Source organism: Anabas testudineus, chromosome 18, assembly GCF_900324465.2.
Source record: "Anabas testudineus chromosome 18, fAnaTes1.2, whole genome shotgun sequence".
NCBI classification, from domain to species: Eukaryota; Metazoa; Chordata; class Actinopteri; order Anabantiformes; family Anabantidae; genus Anabas; species Anabas testudineus.
In genome coordinates this window covers 11,877,655-11,900,357 of record NC_046627.1, presented here as the reverse complement: position 1 = coordinate 11,900,357, position 22,703 = coordinate 11,877,655, and the positions used below count along the sequence as shown (strand labels likewise).

Genomic DNA, 22,703 nt, shown 5'->3' with positions numbered 1-22,703 from the left:
AGTGTTTGCTTGACACTATTTGTGCCAAAGGTGGCTGAACCAGTTACACAAAAGAAAAAAGGTTTCACTTACATTTTCCACTAAAACTTCTAGTAACGCCCACTGACTCTACATGCTGCACATACTCGCTGTTCTGCATTAACATTAAAACCTTTTACTTCTGTGCTGTCAATTCAATTCAGAACTCAGAAGAACTTCAGAAGAATATTACAAATGTACATTCAGGTTCTTTGAGTGTTTTAAATTTTTAATTTAATATTTTTCTTAACATAAACATTTGGCTCTTTGGTATTCAGCTCTGTTTTAGTTTTTAAATGTATTTAACAAGAATGATTATTCAGAAATGTAGAATGTTATTCTACATATATTATTTTAGCTCTGTGCTCTTTGAGTGGGTTTCATTTGTTTAAAATATACCACAACTGGACTTGTGAGTGGCTGAGCTTGTGTATGTTTGAGGTAGAGCTGCAAAAAAAATGTCTTTCAGCCAGAGATACAGATTCCTTGTAAAAAAGAGATGTTTTAACATTTTAAAATAATGACTTACAAAATAAAATACGAACCAGACTAATATTGCATTTTTACAAGATATTATACAACATTATGCTGCATTTAAGTCTACACTGAAGAGGTTCAGCTTATTTAGATGTTGTCTTGTGTCTACAAATTATTGCAGAGAAGAAGTGAGTTGTGTTGTGTGTTATTTGTTAGTGTGTCTGATTTTACGCATGATAATGATGATAAAAAAATACAGTTAGTGTTTAGCTTTTACTTGGGTACAGAGCTCAAACATTGTTCTTCAGAATGGCTGTGGACTGGGTCTTCGCCCTATGGGTCCCTTTTCACAGACTGTTGTTTTCCCATTCACTGGTCGTTGGAATCACTTAAAACATCTGTTGGAAATTATCGTATATTATTTACAGTCTTTTTAACTACATAGAAGTTTCTAAAAAACGTAAATGAACTTATAAATATACAGCAACTAGACTTTCCACATTCAGTAGGTTTACCCTTTATTAACAAAAACAATAAAAACAATAAAACATAAACTGTAGGACAAACTTTTTATATTGATGTATGTTGAAAATTCAGCTCTGTGCTGTCTGTATTTCAATGTACTCGAACAGAAATGCAAGTTTGCAGATTGCTGAGAACTTCAACCACTTAATCTTAACTGTTCAACAACTAAGACTAATGAGCAAAGGAGATTACCCTACATTGTATTACTGTCTTTTACTGTTGTTCAATGTCTTATTTATATATATTTTGTGAGTATTGTAGAGAAAAAAAACATTTGTACGCTCTGAGGTAATTATTATGCAACCTGAAGAACGTTTAAAACAGTTTCTTAAAAATAATTAGAAAACATATGTACTTCCTAACTACACAACAGTGACACTTTTTTCAGCTGTTGTTTTGTGTCTCAGATTTCCTCTCAAAACTACTGTGTATAGGTCTCATCAACAAACTAATGCTTTGTGTAGACCTATAAATGAATAAGTAAATGAAATAACTAGACTTATAATTGATTTGGGTGGAAAGGATCTGTGGTATTCATCTCCGGCTCATTCTTCAAGGCCTCAGTGTTCAACCTGTTCTGTTTTTTAGCATGGAGCAGTGGTTCTGCCTTGTATGTAAGAATAATACATTTTGGTAAAAAGACATAAACACAAAATGTTTCTGGTTCGTTTGTGAATATTTTAAAGACATGTTCTTTTTTGCAGTCAACTTCGAAATTGTTTAAATTTCCTATAAAAACTGTTGTAGTTGATGCTGATTTATTTGATGAAAAATAAATGAAACACACTATTTTTAACAAAAGCAAACTAAACAAATGCTGAATGAGGTTAGTGGTTAATCAAAAGTGGAGAAGTGACGATAAATGATACAGGAAAAACTACTGTATATTTACTGTTTAGGTTTGTAATAGTTCAATAAATGTGCAGTATTTCCTGTTTGTACTTTGGAAGTGTATTGTAATGAATGAAGTGCATCTCAAACAAATGTTTCTCTTGTTCCTTGTAATTACAGAGTAACTACAATATGTGCAGACTGTAGAATAAAGAATTCAGTAGTTTTTCCTCAGTATAATCTATTATTTGTATGACATCTTGTTCCATGTTACCTTCAAATCTGTATTCATTTGTACTGTTCAGGTACAACTTTAGAACAAATAGATAAACAGATAGATATTTTTGATTAAAATATAAACATTTGTTTTCAGTTCGTCCCACTGTTTACTTACCACTAGGTTATTTAATATCTTCATCAACTGGGAGATGGAAAAGATGAAAAGAGAAAAAAACATTAGATCGAGTAAACATTCACACAGTGTTTAGTCTGTCTGACTTCTCAATTCCTATGGATTGGAGGGTGGAATTAAAATCATGATCTGTCCATATAACATAAGGTAAGGTTAAATCAATGTTTATTCTGAGTTTATTACTGAGCTGATTTTTATCTACATTACCTTAAATAAATGCATCACACAAACATTATTATTTTTTTACATAAAAAATGGCTGCTCAGTTTTTATCACTTTAACACTGAGAGAAACTCAATCCTTTAAAGGATTTGAAACCAGCAGGGAGAAGTAAAGTTTTTTTTTGGTGTTGCAGCTAACTTTAAACTCGGCATTTTGGTTTCTTCTCCCAGTTGATATAGGGTGGATGTTGATTTATTTCATGAAAAGTTAAGTTCAAGAAAACATTTAATATTATTTATCACATGACAAGTTGCTCTAAGTTAAAGGAACGGGTTTGCCTGATTTCACATCATGACTTCTACTCTTACTTCAATAAGCAATGTGAATGTGAATCACTTTCTTTAAAAATATTCAATTCAAAGTCTGTTTTTGTCGTGTACATCTTTTTTGAAACATCTAAACCAAGTATATTCAATCTTGTTTCTAAATAAATAAAAAAAAAAAAAAATACTTGAAATAAAAAAGAAATATTGTACTTCCCTTGTTAAAAAATTAAAAGTAAGATATTGACAGTTTTAATTATGCTTGTTATAGATCTAGTAAGAGGATTTAATATAATAACAAACAAGACAGACAAACTCAGTATAAGAATAAACATGAACCTTGGGTTTCTCAGTTTCTGGTTCCTTTTCCGGCTGGTCCATTTTCTGATGCTCACTTCTCTGTTTCTCCTCTTTGAGCTCCTGAATGTCAGTCATTTGTTGATTCAGGAAAAAAGAAGGAAATGTTAAAGTCATCATTGATTTAAAGTGTATTTGTGTTCAAACCATTTAAACCTATGAGTTTGTTACAGTTTTTATTCATGAGTCTCAGGGTTTGAAAGTTTACAGAGAAGAACATTAAGCTAATATTTAGGTGAAATATCTTATTTGAAGAAAGGAAACAAAGAACATTAAACTTTCAAGTTTTTCTTGATTGCTTAAGCACATTTATTGAAACTATGCCTCCAATCCATGACATCTCACCCAATCCCCAAACAACTTATTTTGAAGCTTTCTCAAAACCATTCACTCTTGCCCTCACTAGTGCAATAAAATTATATTCACACTGGTAACTTATATAGCTAGAGGTTCACCTCTTTATAAAGCTTGTGAACTAAAGGGGGGACCACATCTCATTTAAATACTAAGCGACACACCACGAAAAAGGCTCATTCTGACAGAGGGCCTGAAACGAACATTTTCAGAAAGGCCAGTGGAGGCGATCTACACATAAAAATTTACAGACAAATTTACAGATGTGTTTCTGTTTCTCAATATTCTTTAGTATGAGAAGTGCTATAATTGGAACCCTTTAAATCTCTACAGATCTTTTTAACCAGATGACTCAAAAAGGACCATCTTTGTTCATAGTTTGTAAATAATAAGGTAACAAAGATTTACTTAGACTGAGCTGATGATAATGATAATGATAATGATGGTGATCATGATGATTATTATTTTTAAAATATTTAACTTTGCTCAGACATCTTTACATTTGCTGTAACAAAAAGTATTTAAACCTGTCTGGTCACACTGTGACACATGATGTCACCGTTTCGCCCTGGCACCCGGCAAGCTTTGGATTTTCCCCAGTTCTTCCTCTCCCTTTCCTTCTGGTCTCCATTCTCTACCTGCTCTCCCAGTAATTAATTGCACATTGGCTTTACCTGTGTTCCCCTCTCCCTACAAAAACTCTCCTCAGTCCTTTCCCCTGTCAGATCGGGTTGTCATTCACCTGCCTGCTATTTGCCTGCTATCAGCCCTGCTCCTGCTACAAGTCCTGCTCAATCTACCAGTCCTGCTCCTAGTCATCCTCCTCAGCCCAGTTTTTCCCCTCTTTGAATCCTCTGGACTTAGCCCCTCTGAACTCTGGACCTTTTATGAGTTGTCTGCCTCCCATTGAGCAGTGTTTTTCTGTTGTACTTTGGTTTCTTGTTTTGTTACTTTGTTCCCCGCCACATTGGTAGTTTTATGTTGTTACTTTGTCTTCGTGTTTTTGCCTGTTTTTGTAGTGTCTGTTGACATCCCCTTAGTTCCCTGTATTGTAACTGCCTTGTCCCTTTACTCCATTTGTGACACATGAATGAATGAAGAGGAAATGGGAAATTTCAGCTTTTTTGTTGAAAAACAGCAGCAACACTCCAGAGATGCTTCGTTTTAAAAAAGGATTGAAGCTTGTTCTCTTCTTCTACAACATGAAATATTTGAATGAAATGAACTACGATTAAACATCCTGGAGAATTTGTAATTTAGTCAAAGTAATATGTGTCATAATGCAAAGTAAGATAATATGTGCAGGAAGTCGTCATCATATTTTTACTGTTCATCCTGTTAATTTGTTTTTGTATTTTTCTGTAATATATGTTGTTAAGATCAAATAATGAAGTCATTTGAGATTTAAAACAAAAGACAAACAAGACAGACAAATGAAAAAAAGTCTCAGTGAATCATGAACCCCTGCTTTGTTGGCTTTGTTGCCCTGATCCTCACTCCTCTGGTTCTCCTCTTTGAGCTTCTGAACTTCAGTCTCTAGTTGATTCACCTGAGAGCAGAGAGAAGACAAAGACAAGATGAGAGACCTGTTCTCTTATTAAGGTCAATGACCTCAAACTAACACCAACACTTTGAATATGAAGCTCCTTCATCATCTGATTTCTGCTGATTCTGAACTAAAGTCACTGATGTGGAGGAAAATGTGTTAATGATCAACACAGAATCCAGTTTGTCTGTAGTAACATTTGATTCATTCACAATCAACTGACTAAAGAGTTTCTATCAGTGATGATACATGAGGAAGTTTCAAACTATCTTTACAGGACATCTTACAGTGTATTATGGTAGATGGTCTTTAACATGGATACTAATGTAAGAAAAGGAGCAAATGTTGAAGTCATCATGGATTTAAAGTGTATTTGTGTTCAAATCATTTAAACCATTGTTAAGTTTCCTTCATCTGTGTGTTTGTTACAGTTTTTGTTAACAAATCTTGTATGAAAGTATGAAAGTTTTGTCACTTGAAAGAAAAGAACATTAAACTAATAGAAGAAGTTAGAAAGAAACAAAGCAAAAAAAATGTTATTTTTATATTAATTTCAACAGATGTTTTAAATCAATTTCCACTCTGTTCAATGTCTATGCTAATTGTATATGTTCTGCATTTTTTTCTTGGCCTGTTTTAATCCCAAAACGTCTGAATCAGTAAAGTTAGTGAAACACAAACTTTTTGTCACTGCCAGAACCTTTATCCATGACTGTGTCTGTTAAGGTTTTAAAGGACTGATAATTATACATGTAATAATACAGATATGAAGGGACATTAAAATCAAACAAGTAGGTGTCTGCAGGATAATTAATGTGAAAAAATATATATACAAATACGAACCTGCCCTTTCAGAGTCTGAACTTCTTTCTCAGCTTCTTCTCTCTTCTTCTTCTCCTCATTGAGTTTCTGTCTGGAAACTGTTGGTAACTTATCCTGAGATTAGAAACCAGATGAGTTTCCTTTCAGTGAATGTGACTGACCATACAGTGTGATGAACACAACACAAACATATTGTATCATCTGATTTGTAGCATTTCTTGTTTGTTGGTTCCAGTTGGAAACACTCAGCTCCTCCTGTGTTCAAACTCTGCAGTTCAATCCAAATCAAACTGACCTTTAACCAGATTACCCTCAATAAGATCACACTTCATTCTCAGTCACTGTCTCACTGCAGTGACTCGAAAGAAAACACTGGGATCTACATCTGGAAGTTGAGTCCCAGCAGCTGGACTTCTTTTTTGTTACTTCAACATGTTTCACTACTCATCCAAGTAGTTTGTTGAGTCTGAGGAAAGTTGGTAGGATTCCACTAATGTTGGTTGATGAAACCCGACTGATAAGACTCAGCTTCCAGGTAACCTCACCTGGAGGAATGAGAATCTTCATCTACACTGTCTCTTAGAGTATGTTCAGTGTTGTTCAGAGCTGCACAGTTTGTGGAGGTTTGTCTTGATGAACATTTAGTTTCTATTTCAGGAAACTACTGATTTTATGAATATTATTTTAAAATGATCTCTTACCAGAAAGGAGGGGCAACCAGCTGAAGCAGCTCGACTTCTTCCAAACTGAATAGAAAAAAGATAATTAAGAAAAACATGTTCCTTTATTTAGGACATCTATTGGTTCATTATCTAAACTTTTCACAATCTGATTTGACCATTTATAACATTCTGTTAGAATCTATCTCTGCAGCTGCTCTTGTAGTATTTTTAATTTATTTCCTTGAGTCAATTTAAATATTAAATAAATAATGATTTAATAATAATAAATGTAATTTCTTTAATTGTTGTGTAATTTACCCCCTCTCCCGTTTCTTTGCTTACATGTTTGGTTTTCATTACCTCTTGTCCATTTTCCAAAACCTCAATCACTGTTTCACTTGTCATCAGCTGGTTTCTCTCTCTTTGTTCTTCAGGTTTTTGAGTTTTAGAGCGATTCTCCATTTTTTTATTATCTGTTGAAATTGTTAAATCATTGAAGACAAATGAAACTCTATAAGACATTATTTAGTTTATTCAGAAAGGTATCAGAACATTATACATTTCAAATGCTGACTTTTAGGTAATCCTACATTTAATTTGCAATTATACAGTTATTATTATTTATGGTGTTATGTGACTCACCAATTTTGTTTCGTTTCCATTTCCACACAAAAAAGACAAGTAAAATCATCAAAATGATGCAAACAACCAAACAAACAGCAAAACCAGCTGTGAGAAGAGATAAAGTGGACTGGACCTTAAAGAAATCATCTGAAATGAGAAAATACACATTAACATGAACACAATTACATGTATAAAATTAAAATTGTATAATCAACTATTTGAAAGTAAATACACTAATACTTACAATAACAATAATAATTGCATCATAGATTTCTCTCTCAAAGTTAATATACTGCATATATATATATATATATATATACTACAACTTTGTGTCAATTAAATTAACAACATGTGAACTATAGGACAAACATTGAGACGACACAGGTGGAGGCAAGTGACATTTTTTCATTCTTTATCTTTTGTGGCTGTTTTTGCATTTGGCTGTTGTGAGTGTTGCCCCACTGTCAGGGACAGGCAGACCAACTCCTCCACTGCCAGAAGGTTTGCTGTGTCTCCCGGCACAATCTTGAGAGCATGGAGATGATTCCAGGAGGGACAGTTAAACTAGGAGCTGGAGTAGCTGGACTTAACCCATCAACAGGATGGTATCTGCTCCTTTGTCTCAGAGCCCTATAAAAATACATCTGCCAGGCCTCACCATCAATCAGAAACGGACTTTGTGTGGGTGACCTGAGGGCCTGATGTCCTCTAGTGAGCTCGGCATTTGCTATAGAACACCAGAGTTGGCAGGTCCGTCACTGTGAGCCTCTGCACTTCACAGGTGAGAGCAGGTTCACCCTGAGCATATGTAACAGATGCTGACATATCCATGGAGATATACTCTGACCTCTACAGGCTAGACATCAGCCCCCTGAGTGCCATTAGGTAATGAGATGATATTCATGGACCCACTGTCGAACCCTAAGCTGATATCCAAAAGAACATCTCTGGCACGTTTGGCAATGTTTCAGTTTAACCGATTCTGTGAAGATGCACCTGGTCCAGATCCTTGAGGAAATAACCCTACGACATCATCTGTTGTTTCATTACAAACAGGCCCCTACATCGGGCACGCATAGAAGCATACTAAAATTATTAGCATTTTGAGTTGCTGCAATAAAATGTCAGCAAAATGGACTAACAAAACTAAACTGCTCATTCATTTTGTTCCGAACACATTACCCAGACCATATTAATCTAGACATCCAGAATGTTGATAGGTGCTGACTTGTTTTAAAAGTGTCCTTAAATTTTTTGAGCAATATATATATATATATGTATATGTATATGTATGTGTGTGTGTCTTTCTTTTGTTTTGTTTTTACCCAGTATATTTATCTGTGTCTCTCTGGTCTGGTTGATGTTTCTCTGTTGGACTCTACAGATGATGTTGTTGCTGTGTCTCTTCTCCACAGTCACTCTGCTGCTGACAGTATAGAGGTCATCAGGACCTCTGACTGTCTCTGTAGGTCCAGCAGAGAGGATCTTTCCCTCAGCGTCCAGCCACAACAGCTCAGGCTCTGGATACCAGCCTTTAGACTCACACTGTAAAACCACTCCTTCTTCATCTCTGTCTATACTTTCTAAAGTGATGACAGGTGAGGCAGCAGCATGTGATGCTGAGGAAAATGAAACAATGACCAGCAATGTCAGCATAACATGAACAATTAGGAAACATGAACAAATATAAATGTACAATATAAATACAAAAAACCTCCACAGTAGGCAGTGTCAACAAAAGGTAAGTAAACTATTTTTTGTTTTTTTGTAAAACCTGGTCACAAAATGTGATCTGATCTCCACCTTAGTTACAAATTTAAACAATATGTCTAAATCTAAGTTGGGATCTCTCAAGTCTTTGAGAACATACATCAAACATACAGAATGATGGTGACAATAATAAGCAAATGATTTCTATACCTGTGGATTACACCTGCCCAATATCGCAAAAAACATAATACAACTTTTGGAGTGACCGGGTCAGAGTCCAGACATCGACCTGATGGAGATGTCGTAGAAAGACCTCGACCGAGTCGTTCACGGAAGGTAAATCATAAGAATATGGCCGAACTGAAGCAGTTTTGTGAGTAAGATGGTCCAAAACTTCTTAAAATTGTGCAGGAAGCTCAAACCTTAGGGTGTGTTTAATTTAATAAAGACCTGAAAGATCAGGACTGTTTGTGTTTCATTAGATTACAAAGAATACAAATATTTCTTTTAGTAATTAATGACAGACCAACCTGATATAGAGTTCATCACTGTATCTATAGAACATTTATATATATATATATTTATGTCACACCATCATTTAATTATGAGCTCTTATTTCAACTGCCAAAACTTCAAAATAGAATGAAAATGAAAGCTTAACATACATACAGTGGTAAAAGTATGAAGCTTTAAGTGGAGGGGTTCATTAGTGACTGTCTGGAAATTTGTACCACATCAGTTTTATAAGGTATCACATTCTGTATTAAAACCTTTTATAGAATGTACAACCAATAGCATTATTGACTGTATGGGAAATTCAGTGTATTGTCTATTATCAGTGGGTGAATGTTTAAGTGGTAGTTAGAAGAAGAAAAATCCATGTGCCTGTATTAGAATGAGTGTAAACCTCTCTAAAGGGTCAAAGTTAAAGGGTTAAAGTTGACCACCACCTTAAGGGTTTGTTGTTATATTGCTTAAAACAAATTATTTAATGGGATAAAGAAGAGCAAATTAGGTGGATTTTATTGCTGAAAAAAGGTTTTGCTAAAACCAGGCATTAGATATTGAGTTGTAAGTGAAATTTTGTCAAGTCATGGTCCTGTGTGGGTGTGACCTCTGTTAGGAACCGATGTAAAAGCAGGTGAATTGGAAACCCTGGTCAGAGAACACAGGCAAGGTCTTTTCTCCATTCTGTATGTATTAAACATCAGCTGGATACAGCAAACTGTATTCTTGACTTTTCGGGGAATAAGCAACTCTCAAATTGACGTAGACAAATTTCCATGACAGCTAAAAGTTGATAATCCTGTAAAATGTTTTCACTGCGAAGACAAAAACCAAACTGCACTCACATGTTCACATTCAGTATCTATCTACCTACCAACAACCAGTTCAACAAGAGATTCTTCATCGTTGTCTGGAACGTAGCACGTGTATCTCCCCTGATCAGCAGGTTTTACTTTGGAGAGTTTCAGTGAAATGTTTCCTTGTTTCAGTTCATCAGTGAACAAAGACGTTCTTCCTCTGTACGATGGATGTTTTATATTTAAGACGTCCTGACCAGCACGCCACACGAAGACAAATCTGGGGTTCAGGTCAGACCTCGTCCACTCCAACGTCTTGGCAGCAACGTCCACAGCAGGTTCAAGATGACATGGTAAAATGATGTCATCACCAACTGTTGCCACTATTGGCTGAGATGAACCAATTAACTTAGACTGACCTGAAAGTAAAAGATCTGAGTTTTAATTCCTGCTGTAAGAACTCAGAGATGTACAACATGTAAGAACTGAATAGAAGAAGTCATAACTGCATTAGCATTATCTCACAATAGATTAATGTTACCAAAAGCTTCAATACGATGAATGTTCAGTCAGCACAAACATGTTAAGTCATTGCTCATGCAGACCTGCATGTAGTTAGTGTTTTATCTTATATGAAAACTAATATGTCAGAGCAATTGTTACAGCTACAGTCACAACAGCTAAAATTACATATATTATTTTTAGCTATGACAGTTCCTGTACAGACTGACAGAATCAGACATGACAGGAACTGAGTCTAACTCAGTGCAAAGAACTAGAACAAGAAAGTACATACCTTAAGTATCTTTCTAATAAGCAAAGAATTATGCTTTAGCCAGTGACAGCTGTGTTTGAAACCAGTGACAATTTAATTATGTATAATACTGTATCGTGATACAGGTCAATTTGTTTCTATAAGTTACAACATTTGAATATTCCATATGAAAATAATGATGACACTTTAATTTCAGATGTAATTGAACAAGTTACCTTTGCTACAGTGCATTAGGAGAAGATGAACAATCAGAACAGTGGTGGTTCTGAGCTGTGGTCCCATGGACAATCTCTTCATCTGATGAGATTAAAAAAAAAGTACTGTATGGAAATTATCTTTCTGAACAAGTAATAAAGATTTATTATTTATGATCCTTTACCTGCGACCTCAATGAGATATACATATTATATATTATTGAACCATGTGTTTGAATTGAAGTGCTAACTAGTTGCTACAGCTGTGACACCATATTCACTGGTTACAATCTCATCTTTACCTAAATAAAACACGTTAAGATGTAAAAAAAGTCACTCTGCAGAGTGCTGTGGCAGTTAAAAATGTATCTATAGGTTCTCACCTGCTGCATGATGTGAGACTACAAGTACAAGTCTGTATATGACTGATTCTGACCTAAACTTGTTCTGCAACTTTTTGCTTTTACTTTCATCATTGCACCTAAACAAAGTGCTGTGGCAGTTTAAAACATGTATTTATAAGTAACCTACAGTTTAGTCGTGGCACAAATACTTTTTAACATTAATTTCCTTTTAAAACCAGCTACATAATTCAACATCAAACTGACAGGTATGACGAGTCTTTGTCATCTCACTTGAACAATGAAAAGCTCATCCTTGACCTAAAATATAAATACTAGCAGAACTGAATCTACTCTAAACATTTTATCCATGAAACACATGCAGCTTTTCCATCAGACATAACGTTTTTACATTTTAGTCTCTTATCATCTGTAGTTAGAGACTAAATGCTGGAAGACTTTTAGCCTATTGTGTGTTAAGGTGGTAATATGCCTTGAAATAAGCTTTTTAAAGATAAACTAAACACGTAAAATATAAAATTACATTAAGAGGACGACTTACCTGTTGCATGATGTGTGGATTATTAACAGAGACTAGAGAGGCGTAAATGTGTAAATGTCTGGTTCTACCTGTTTGAAAACACCTGTACACTCCTCCTCCCCCTGGTAACACCCATTTCCTCATACTGCACATACTCAGGGATTAGCGTCAACATTCAAAGCAATTTCTTCTTTGAGCGGCTGTCTCTGATCCTCACTAATTGGATATTTTAATCTCCAAAACACTGAAGCATCCCAGTTAGTGAAATCTAACTGTTGTGTCACTGCCAGATATTTTAGCCATGTCTGCATCTTTTGAGGTCTTAAAGAGCTGATGAACTTACAATACAACTACATATGAACTGAATTCAGATAAATGCATGAAGAGAAACTGACAACAAAGAAGTAGCTGTCTGAAAAAAAAAAAAAAAAAAACTCTTAAAATATGAACCTTGGATATGAACCTCCTCTTTCGCACAGCTGCCATTCTCAAAGAAAAATAGCTCAGTTGTTGGATGTTTCAACCTACACCCCACCCTTCAATGCTCGGTTTCATCATAACTGAGGTTGAAGAAGGGACAAGCTCTAGCGTCTCACTTGCTACTCTTCCAACAATAAACAAAACAACAAGTACATTTTTGATATACTGCTGTGTAACTTCATAACATAGCTGGTCGCCTGCACACCATGACATGCTCTATATAAGTGGATATGTGTCATGTGTATAACAACAATTTTTTTTCTGTGTCTTTCAAACACATATGAAGTTTAGTGGAAGACTGTTTTATTTTATGTATGTACGCTACGTAGTTCTGCACACACGAATAGAAATGCTGTGGAGTGACCACAAGAATGTGACTGAACTTCAGCACTTCTTTAAGAAAGAGTGATTCAAAATTCCTTGATGTTGTGCAGCTTTACTCCACAGCTAAATAATTCATCATCAAAGTGACATTTGACATCTAACTTATAACAAGCTTGTACTTTAGCATAGCACATACATTCTGGAAAGTCATTTTCCATTTCTTTTAAAAAATACAGATTTTCCACCTGACATAAAGTTTATATTTTAATATTTTATCACACATAGTAGGAGGTTAAATGCAGAGACTTTTATCTCATCCTGGGTTAAGATGATAATAATATAAAGGATTAATAACATAATTTTCATTTTATCAAATTAGCGAAATAATGAAACCTGTCAAATATAAAAATTCTAAGGACAACATAGCCTACATTTAGCATTATGTGTTGTGTGTATAAGTGCCTTCCACTTATGTGCTGTTAAATTAATTGAGAACTTCTTTGCTTTTCCTTCCTGTCACCTTTATCTTTTAAACTGCAGACTCTACAGCCTTCAGCATATTTAGACTCTCAAAACAATAAGCCACTACTCACCATAGTAGTAGTAGCATTGCTAGTGTTAGAGCTGCCAGACAAAAAGTACAGCTCAATAATGCAGAGAGGACAAGCAGTAATTGTCATAAAGAAATAGGGAATGAAGTAAAGTTCCTGGCTGTCTTAAACAAATAAAGATTGAAAAAGAAGGAGAACCATGGGTTCAGAGGACCCCGTGCCTTTGTTTTGGGTCCCAAATATCTAAACATGCCACTGTGACGCAAGTATGTATGTATGTATGCAATAATGCCTTTTATAGTATTCATGACACATGTATGTGTATACTTCCATTATATGTCTAACAAAAATATACCATAATATGTGTGCTTTAGCCAGAGATACAAGTTTATAGTAAAAGGAGATCTTACAACAATTAAAAAAAAATTACAAATAATTACAAATAAAATGCAAAACACTCTAGATAACACTGTATTTTCACCACGTATTACACAACACATGAAAATGATTTAACCAAAAACACTGAAATCAACTTCAATCAATTTCATTTAAATGCTCACTGAAGACGTTCAGCTCAGTTTGTTAACTCAGATTAACTCACAAGATTGTGTTTTGTGTCTTCAAAAAAACTTAGCGCTTAGTATGTTATAAAATAAGTTACCTCTGCTAAGCCTCTGGTAGGAGAAGCTGAACAACTGTTGGTTCTGAGCTTTGTTCCAATTAACAATCTCACACCTGATGAGATATTTAGCAGTTACATAATCAGAGAGAAAACATTATTATATGTAAAACATTACTGTTGAAGATTATGTTTGAACCTGGTGTTTAGGCAAATAAATTTATAAAAACATATTTTTCAAGTCTTATTTTCTCACACAATGCATAAAAATGTATAATATTATCCTATATATTGGCCTTTTGTAGACTTGATACAACAGAAACAGTTAGACTATAATTAGTACAAATTACAGTCATACTTTAATGTAGCATAAAATATAAATTATTGCACTTATTAAATTCAATATGTAAAAAATATGCAACCTTTCTACCAGACACGGAAGACCCAGCTGAAGCCGGGGCCACCTTTTAGTCTAAAAATGAAAATCTTTCCTGGATGTCATCCCCACTTGAGAGAAGAGGTCGGCTTCTAAAGGATAATGTCATCAGGATGACCCCAGGACCAATATGATATGCCATATGCTAAGCGCATGACATCAATGTTCAACTTTCGCTGGCAGATTCCATTGTAACCACTGTCATGAATATGACCAACCTGGAGGGGAGAAGGGTTTATGGAGACACCTGGAAGGACGTAGACACAGAAAATATTGAAGCCTATGTGGGTGTGTTGATTTTGTATGGTGTCTACAGATCCTGGAATAATTCGGTATCCAGCTTATAGGATGTGGAAACTAGGCTGTCACAATTTCTCACACTACCATGTCTTTGCAGTCCTTCCATATCTTATAACATGTAATTAGCTTTGATCACTGCCACACAAGAGCAGCCAACCTTCAACATGCCAAGCTGGCACCCATAAAAGCCATTTGGCAGAAGTGGGTGCAGCGCCTGCCACTCAGTCTTCCAAACCAGGTCCTGATGAGCATCTTGTCGTTTTAGGGGACGGTGACAATTTAAGCAGTATATGCCTAAAAAAACATCTAAGTGTGATATAAAGATATGGGCAGGGTGTGAAGCAAAGACAAGTTATGTTTGAAGTAAGTGGACGCAGGCAAACTGGCCGACGATGTTCCTAAGATCTGTTCCTAAGATCTGAGAAAGAGGGTGGTCCCTACCCCCCAAAGAAAAATAAGAATGTGCTTCTGATGACAACCCTGCATAGAGATGCCACCGTGAGTACCAGTGAGGACAGGAAGTCCATCACCATCCCGGATTCCAACAGAACTAAAGGGCCCATGGTGGTGTTTTTCAATAGATTTCATCTTAGTATTTCTTATAACCAAAATAATATCTATATAAGTTTTTGCCCCTAAAACAAGTGGCATGAGCTCAGGAAAAAGAGGTCCGTAGGACATACACAGAAAATACAAAACAAAGTTCAAAACCTGTAATGTTCACAGGAGCTGAAATTGGTAAAAAGATCTAAGACAACTTAGGCGGTAATATATGTATTATTGTGGATTTATAATGGAATTAAATGATCTTGGTCAAGTGCCCAGGAACACTATGAGTGTGAACACAACAGGAGGGTTAATGAAAATGTAACAGAAGAAAAACAACCCAGATGTTAAAGGTTGTAAACAACATTAAGTTGTTATTTATTGTATAAGCAAGTATAGCATTTAAAGTTCATTAATATAGGTATTAACCATGTAAATAAGAAACATATATAATGAGTAATACAGCTAGAAGATGCTTCTGAAATTAATAAAAAAATAAATCTATAAATCAGGGACAAAGTTTTAACAAATAAATCAGAGTCTAACATTCAGCACCGCTTTAAAGTAGTTACAACGTGCCACACAACTGATCAACACCAAACTCAAAGATTCAGCAGAACAAGAAACACTTTATTTAAAGCAATTAATTAAAACAATTAATAAATGTCCTTCCTCTCTATGTAACAGCGACACTTCATTAAACTGTTATTTTGTGTTTCATCTTTCCTCTCATCAGCTCATTCTTCAAGGTCTCAGCTTCTTCTTGTTGTCTTCTTGAGCCTGGAACAACTGGTTCAACTGGAATTCAGAAAAAACAAGAACAGATAATACATTTTATCAAACAGACACACAACATTTATTCTGACTGAATTCTCATTCTGGTTGGTTGGTAGATTTTGTTTTTGAGGACTTTTTATTTTAAACTAATTTAAAAATCCATGGTTTCAGTTAATTATCAACAACAGCTGCAAGTGATGCTGATTAATGTGATAAAAATTAAATTCATATTAATTAAACAACCTACATGTTTTAAACATTTTTATTTTAATAAATAAAGTAAATCTCAAACAAACTGTCAACACTGATTTATGATCAGATTGTTTTTTTCTCTTGTTCCTTGTAATTACAGGTTAACTACAATATGAGCAGACTGTAGAATAAAGAATTGAGTTGTTTCCCCACAATATTGTACCTTCAACAACATTAAGTCATTATGTATTGGTGTGTACTGTCCATATATAGAATTAGTTAAACTGTAAATTTGGTTTAATTAAGCTGCAGACTGTCATGATTTCGGCCTGGCATCAGGCCAAGCTGAGGATTTCCCTCACTGCTCCACCTCACTCTCCCTCTGGACTCCGCCCACCAGCCAGTTCTCTCCCTCTGCTCTTGCCAATCAGCGGCATATTGGACTCACCTGTGTTCCCCTCACACTACATAAGCTCTCCTCAGACCTTCCTCCCCTGTCAGATCGTCGTCATTCCCCACTCTTGTTTCCCTTCCTGTCTCCAGCCTGTGGTTCCTTGCCTGTTGCTTTCCTTGACTGTTGCCCAACCTTGCCTGCTCCTGCTCACTCCTCCTCAGCCCTGTCTTGCTTCCCCCCCTGGACTCTGGATTTTGTGCTTTCCCCTCTGGATTCCCTGGACTATGTTCCCCCCTCTGAACTCTGGACATTGTTACCTGTTCCCGTGAGTGTTTTCCTGCCTCTGAGCAGTGGTTTTTGGTTTTGTACTTTGGTTCCTGTTTTGTTACTTTGTTCTCCGCCATCTGGGTAGTTTTCTGTTGTTACTTTGTCCTCGTGTTTTTGCCTATTTTTGTAGTGTCTGTTGACACCCCCTTAGTTTCCCTTGTTTTGGTACTTTTGCTAATAAATCCTGTTAAGTTCATTCCTGCCTCGTCCCTCTCCTTAAAACTGTGACAGTACGAACTGACCAACCGCGGCCATGGATCCCCGTGATCCCTTAAATGGCCAAATAATACTTCCCCCCTGCCCTTGTTTTGAGCACTACGGGCTTTTTTCTGATGCCCTGCGGGCAGAATACCTGGACCTGCACAGTGCAGCTGACTATCTGTTCAAATGCCTGAACACACCTGGAAACCTGGAACACACCACAACCATCATCAGATTAGCCGTTAAAACCCTGACAGAAAAGGACTTCCTCATGTCATACACAGAATTCAGAAAACTCAAGGACCTTATCCTGTCTCACCTCAAAACCTTCAAATCCCAGAAATCCTTCCACCATGAACAATCCAATCCAGACTCCCTGGCCTCCCCTGCTGTTAGCCGGCCTGTTACTCCATTAGCTTCACCTCCTCTCAGTCACGGCCCCAGTTCCTGCTCCAGTCTCAGTCACGGCCCCAGTTCCTGCTCCAGTCTCAGTCACGGCCCCAGTTCCTGCTCCAGTCTCAGTCACGGCCCCAGTTCCTGCCCCAGTTCCTGCTCCAGTCTCAGTCACGGCCCCAGTTCATGCTCCAGTCTCAGTCACGGCCCCAGTTCCTGCTCCAGTCACAGTTCCAGCCGCCGCAGCTGCTCCAGTCACAGTTCCAGCCGCCGCAGCTGCTCCAGTCACAATTCCAGTCGCCGCAGCTGCTCCAGTCACAGTTCCAGTCGCCGCAGCTGCTCCAGTCACAGTTCCAGTCGTTGCAGCTGCTCCAGTCACAGTTCCAGTCGTTGCAGCTGCTCCAGTCACAGTTCCAGTCGTCACAGTTCCTGTCACCACAGCCGCTCCTGCCATCGCAACTGCCTCAGCTTCGGCTCCTGCTACAGCTCCTGTCCTCGCTCCTGTTCTTGATCCTGTTCTTGATCCCGTTGCTGTCACCGCGGTCGCCGCTACCTTGGTTGCTGCAATCACCGCTGCTCTGGTCACCACAACAACTCCTGCCCTTTCTCCAGGCGGGTCGACGCAGAGGTCGTCGTCGCCGTCTCTCCTGTCTCCAGGCGGGTCGACGCAGAGGTCGTCGTCGCCGTCTCTCCTGTCTCCAGGCGGGTCGACGCAGAGGTCGTCGTCGCCGTCTCTCCTGTCTCCAGGCGGGTCGACGCAGAGGTCGTCGTCGCCGTCTCTCCTGTCTCCAGGCGGGTCGACGCAGAGGTCGTCGTCGCCGTCTCTCCTGTCTCCAGGCGGGTCGACGCAGAGGTCGTCGTCGCCGTCTCTCCTGTCTCCAGGCGGGTCGACGCAGAGGTCGTCGTCGCCGTCTCTCCTGTCTCCAGGCGGGTCGACGCAGAGGTCGTCGTCGCCGTCTCTCCTGTCTCCAGGTGGGTCGATGCAGAAGTCGTCGTCGCCGTCTCTCTTGTCTCTCCTGTCTCTGAGCGGGTCGACGCCGAGGTCGCCGTCATCGCCGCCTCTCCAGCCTGTCCCGTTCCTGCCGCCGGAGCATCCGCCCGGCGCTCCTCAGCCGGCACTCCAGACGCCGCCGCCGGAGCATCCGCCCGGCGCTCCTCAGCCGGCACTCCAGACGCCGCCGCCGGAGCATCCGCCCGGCGCTCCTCAGCCGGCACTCCAGACGCCGCCGCCGGAGCATCCGCCCGGCGCTCCTCAGCCGGCACTCCAGACGCCGCCGCCGGAGCATCCGCCCGGCGCTCCTCAGCCGGCACTCCAGGTCTCAGCTCCGCAGCCGGCCCTCCAGGTCTCAGCTCCGCAGCCGGCCCTCCAGGTCTCAGCTCCGCAGCCGGCCCTCCAGGTCTCAGCTCCGCAGCCGGCCCTCCAGGTCTCAGCTCCGCAGCCGGTCCTCCAGGTCTCAGCTCCGCAGCCGGTCCTCCAGGTCTCAGCTCCGCAGCCGGTCCTCCAGGTCTCAGCTCCGCAGCCGGTCCTCCAGGTCTCAGCTCCAGGCAGCCGGCTTCCGCTTCGCAGTCCGGAGGCACTCCTGGTCTGTTTGCCGCCTCCTGGCCGTCCGCCGGAGGCTCTCCTGGTCTGTTTGCCGCCTCCTGGCCGTCCGCCGGAGGCTCTCCTGGTCTGCTGGCCTCCTCCGGGACGTCCGCCCGACGCCCTTCGGTCAGCGGCTCTCCTGGCGCCTCCTCCGGGACGTCCGCCCGACGCCCTTCGGTCAGCGGCTCTCCTGGCGCCTCCTCCGGGACGTCCGCCCGCCGCCCTTCGGTCAGCGGCTCTCCTGGCGCCTCCTCCGGGACGTCCGCCCGACGCCCTTCGGTCAGCGGCTCTCCTGCCGCCTCCCGGCCGTCCGCCCGAGGCGCTCTGGTCCTGTTCGCCGCCTCCCGGCCGTCCGCCCGAGGCGCTCTGGTCCTGTTCGCCGCCTTTCCTGCCGCCTCCCGGCCGTCCGCCCGAGGCTGTGCCTTCTGGTTCGTCATCTCTCTGGTCTTGGTTGCCGCCTCCCGGGCGTCCGCCTGAGTCTCTCCTGGTCTGCTGCGCCCGGTCCCTCCTCCTGGCCTCCCTCCGCCCGCCCGGTCTGGTGTTTGCGGGCCCTCCTCCTGGCCTCCCTCCGCCCGCCCGGCCTGGTGCTTTCGGGCCCTCCTCCGGGCCCCCTCCTCCCGCCCATCTTGGTCTGCTCGTCCTTCCTGGTTTCTCGTTGGGCCGTCTGGGATCCGGCCCTTGCCGGGGGGGTTCTGTCATGATTTCGGCCTGGCATCAGGCCAAGCTGAGGATTTCCCTCACTGCTCCACCTCACTCTCCCTCTGGACTCCGCCCACCAGCCAGTTCTCTCCCTCTGCTCTTGCCAATCAGCGGCATATTGGACTCATCTGTGTTCCCCTCACACTACATAAGCTCTCCTCAGACTTTCCTCCCCTGTCAGATCGTCGTCATTCCCCACTCTTGTTTCCCTTCCTGTCTCCAGCCTGTGTTCCTGCCTGTTGCTTTCCTTGACTGTTGCCCAACCTTGCCTGCTCCTGCTCACTCCTCCTCAGCCCTGTCTTGCTTCCCCCCCTGGACTCTGGATTTTGTGCTTTCCCCTCTGGATTCCCTGGACTATGTTCCCCCCTCTGAACTCTGGACATTGTTACCTGTTCCCGTGAGTGTTTTCCTGCCTCTGAGCAGTGGTTTTTGGTTTTGTACTTTGGTTCCTGTTTTGTTACTTTGTTCTCCGCCATCTGGGTAGTTTTCTGTTGTTACTTTGTCCTCGTGTTTTTGCCTATTTTTGTAGTGTCTGTTGACACCCCCTTAGTTTCCCTTGTTTTGGTACTTTTGCTAATAAATCCTGTTAAGTTCATTCCTGCCTCGTCCCTCTCCTTAAAACTGTGACACAGACAGAGGATTTGAGTGTAAAGATGAACCTCTGTGTTCAGTTTCTTCAATTGTTTCTTCATGTTCTGCACTTTTTCCTCAGCTTCTTTCCTCTTGTTCTCCTCAGTCCGTTGAAGCTTTTTCATCTGTGAGGTAGAAAAAATGACGAAAGTCAACCAAGACTTGGACGACTCTGTGACATCTCTGATATGTTTTGTCTTGGTCTCATGTGTTTTGGTCTCAGTAACAAATCAGTTTTAGATATAAAACACAAAATTGACAAGAGAGATAAAGAAACCAATTTAGGGGTAAAGATTAACCTCTGGGATCGTGTACTCCAGGAACGTCTTGTTGTCAGCCTCGGTCATGTTCTGCTCCTCATCTTGTAGTTGTGTTTCCACCTAGGAGGAAGGAGAGATGAAGACATATCATTTTTCTTCACTTTTTAAAGAGACACAGTATTTATTCTAACTGAATTATGAGTTCTCATCAGTTCTAAGTTGTTTTAATAATAATAATAATAATAATAATAATAATAATGATACATGTATTTCTAGAGCATTATTCTAAACACATGTTAAAACGTGCTTCACATAGAAAACAGAAAGGAGTCGGTGAAGAGGTAAAACTCCTTTTAGAGGAAGAAACCACCAGCAAAACCAGGCTCAAGTTAGGTGGCTCTCTGCCTCGGCTGTTTGGGAAAAACAAGTAGAACTACAACATGTACAATCAACTATAGCTTTTCTTTGGAAAAGCAGTTGAAGAAAAAGAGAAATGTGCCTTCATTAAATCAATAAATTTAAAGGAAATCAGAAAAGGCTCGCTGGTAGAGGTATGTTTTAAGGAGAGATTTAAAAGATGTTACTGATTCAGCTGACCTTATTTCCTCATGTAACTTGTTAGAGAGTTTGGGGGCTCTAACTGAAAACGCTCTGTTGCCTTTAGTTTTCATTCTTACATCAGGGACACACAATCTCCACTAAAGGATCTCAACTTAAAATGTCTGTTTAAATTTCCCTCATACAACATTAGCAAAATGCGGTGAATAATATGATTATAATAACCTAATATGTTAAGTCACTAGTTACGTTCAGTGTTTAGTGTAAAGTTCTTCACTTGCTCTTCACCTACAATGGAGTGTTATGTTTGATATATTTATGAGCCCACTTATGTGTATTTATAATTTAGTTCAGACCAGACAACCCTGGTCACTCCCTGTTCTGCTGACTCAGTCTGTTCTACCTACTGGTGATCAGCAGCTGGTGTCTCAGATTCAGAATGGTCGGAACACAAACAGGGCAACAACACTCAAGGACCAGTCTACCCCTGGTTTAGAGAGTCAGACCAAAATTTATGATCCTGTTACAGATGTATGAAGAACTCAGCTGCATGTAGCCTATGCAGCTACTACAGGGTCCCTGTGTTTTGTCCAATGACACCTCAACATGTGACTGTGAGAAACTGGGAGTCAAACTATTGACCCTGCTGTTCATAGACAACTTCTATCAAATGGAGTCACTGCTGCCTCATAAACCAGATTTTTGGTAACAATAACAACTAATAATTCTACTTTGAACAAAATCTTACATTTACATTTACATTTATGATTATTTTGACAGAAACATTTATCCAAAGTTTTACATATTTATGTTTTTAATTGCTGAAAAATTATCTTAGTCCTACATGTTTGTGGTCTAAACATCACAGCCTGATAGGAGAGTTTTTGTAGTGAGTTCAGAAATATCTGCAATAAGTTTTAGAAGCTAGAACGCACAAACTATTTTTCTCATTATGACATATACTTTGATTAAGCATATGTTATAAGGAGAAAAACAATTTATGATAAGATAATGTGATGTCACTGTTTTTTTTTTTTTTTTTTTGAGCAGATGTGGTTTTTAAAAAGTATTTTATTTATGATCTTTTCTAATATACCACAGTAGGACTCTACTGAATAATAGCGTCTGTCAAATGACTAAATGTAAACATAAAATTGATTTATATGAAAAGATGAACCTCTGTGATCTTGTTCTCCAGCTGTTTCTTCTTGGTCTCAGCCTCCTTCATCTTGTTTTCCTCAGCCTGGAGCTGCGTTTTCAATGTGGACGTAGGAGACATAAACAGAGATAATATATAAAACAACATTTATTCTGTCTGAATTCTCATTTGCAAACAAAATGTGTTTACAAACATTTAAAATAGATTCAGTCAAACTCTCTTCATATATTTACATAACTACAGTTTTTATTTGAGAATATTTTTAGATGTTGTAGATCTTGTAACAGAGAGGAGTAC

General features: G+C 39.4%; 2 protein-coding genes and 2 long non-coding RNA genes across 4 annotated transcripts; all 4 read right to left on the bottom strand.

Moving 5' to 3' along the window:
* Positions 1-4,911: 4,911 nt before the first annotated feature.
* Positions 4,912-6,539, bottom strand: LOC117153035. Its single transcript, XR_004463437.1, has 3 exons — positions 6,529-6,539; positions 5,849-6,372; positions 4,912-5,008 (listed from the first exon to the last, which is right to left on the bottom strand). It is a non-coding gene; the product is annotated as an uncharacterized LOC117153035 (long non-coding RNA).
* Positions 6,540-6,823: 284 nt separating this feature from the next.
* Positions 6,824-8,513, bottom strand: LOC113168572. Its single transcript, XR_003299467.2, has 3 exons — positions 8,439-8,513; positions 7,132-7,260; positions 6,824-6,962 (listed from the first exon to the last, which is right to left on the bottom strand). It is a non-coding gene; the product is annotated as an uncharacterized LOC113168572 (long non-coding RNA).
* An 82-nt stretch (positions 8,514-8,595) lies between these two features.
* LOC113168540 (butyrophilin subfamily 3 member A2-like) lies at positions 8,596-12,054 on the bottom strand (the record flags this gene model as incomplete). The annotated part of the gene is made up of 4 exons (XM_033326612.1): positions 12,000-12,054; positions 11,118-11,199; positions 10,205-10,546; positions 8,596-8,732 (listed from the first exon to the last, which is right to left on the bottom strand). Coding segments are annotated over exons 1-4 (570 nt in total), but the record flags the coding sequence as incomplete, so codon positions are not given.
* A 3,924-nt stretch (positions 12,055-15,978) lies between these two features.
* LOC117152999 (tropomyosin-2-like) lies at positions 15,979-22,534 on the bottom strand. The gene is made up of 5 exons (XM_033326526.1): positions 22,425-22,534; positions 20,729-20,809; positions 20,434-20,554; positions 17,326-17,333; positions 15,979-16,032 (listed from the first exon to the last, which is right to left on the bottom strand). The coding sequence occupies exons 1-5, from the start codon at positions 22,524-22,526 to the stop codon at positions 15,979-15,981; spliced, it is 366 nt and encodes a 121-aa protein (XP_033182417.1). The 5' UTR covers positions 22,527-22,534.
* Between the last annotated feature and the right edge of the window lie 169 nt (positions 22,535-22,703).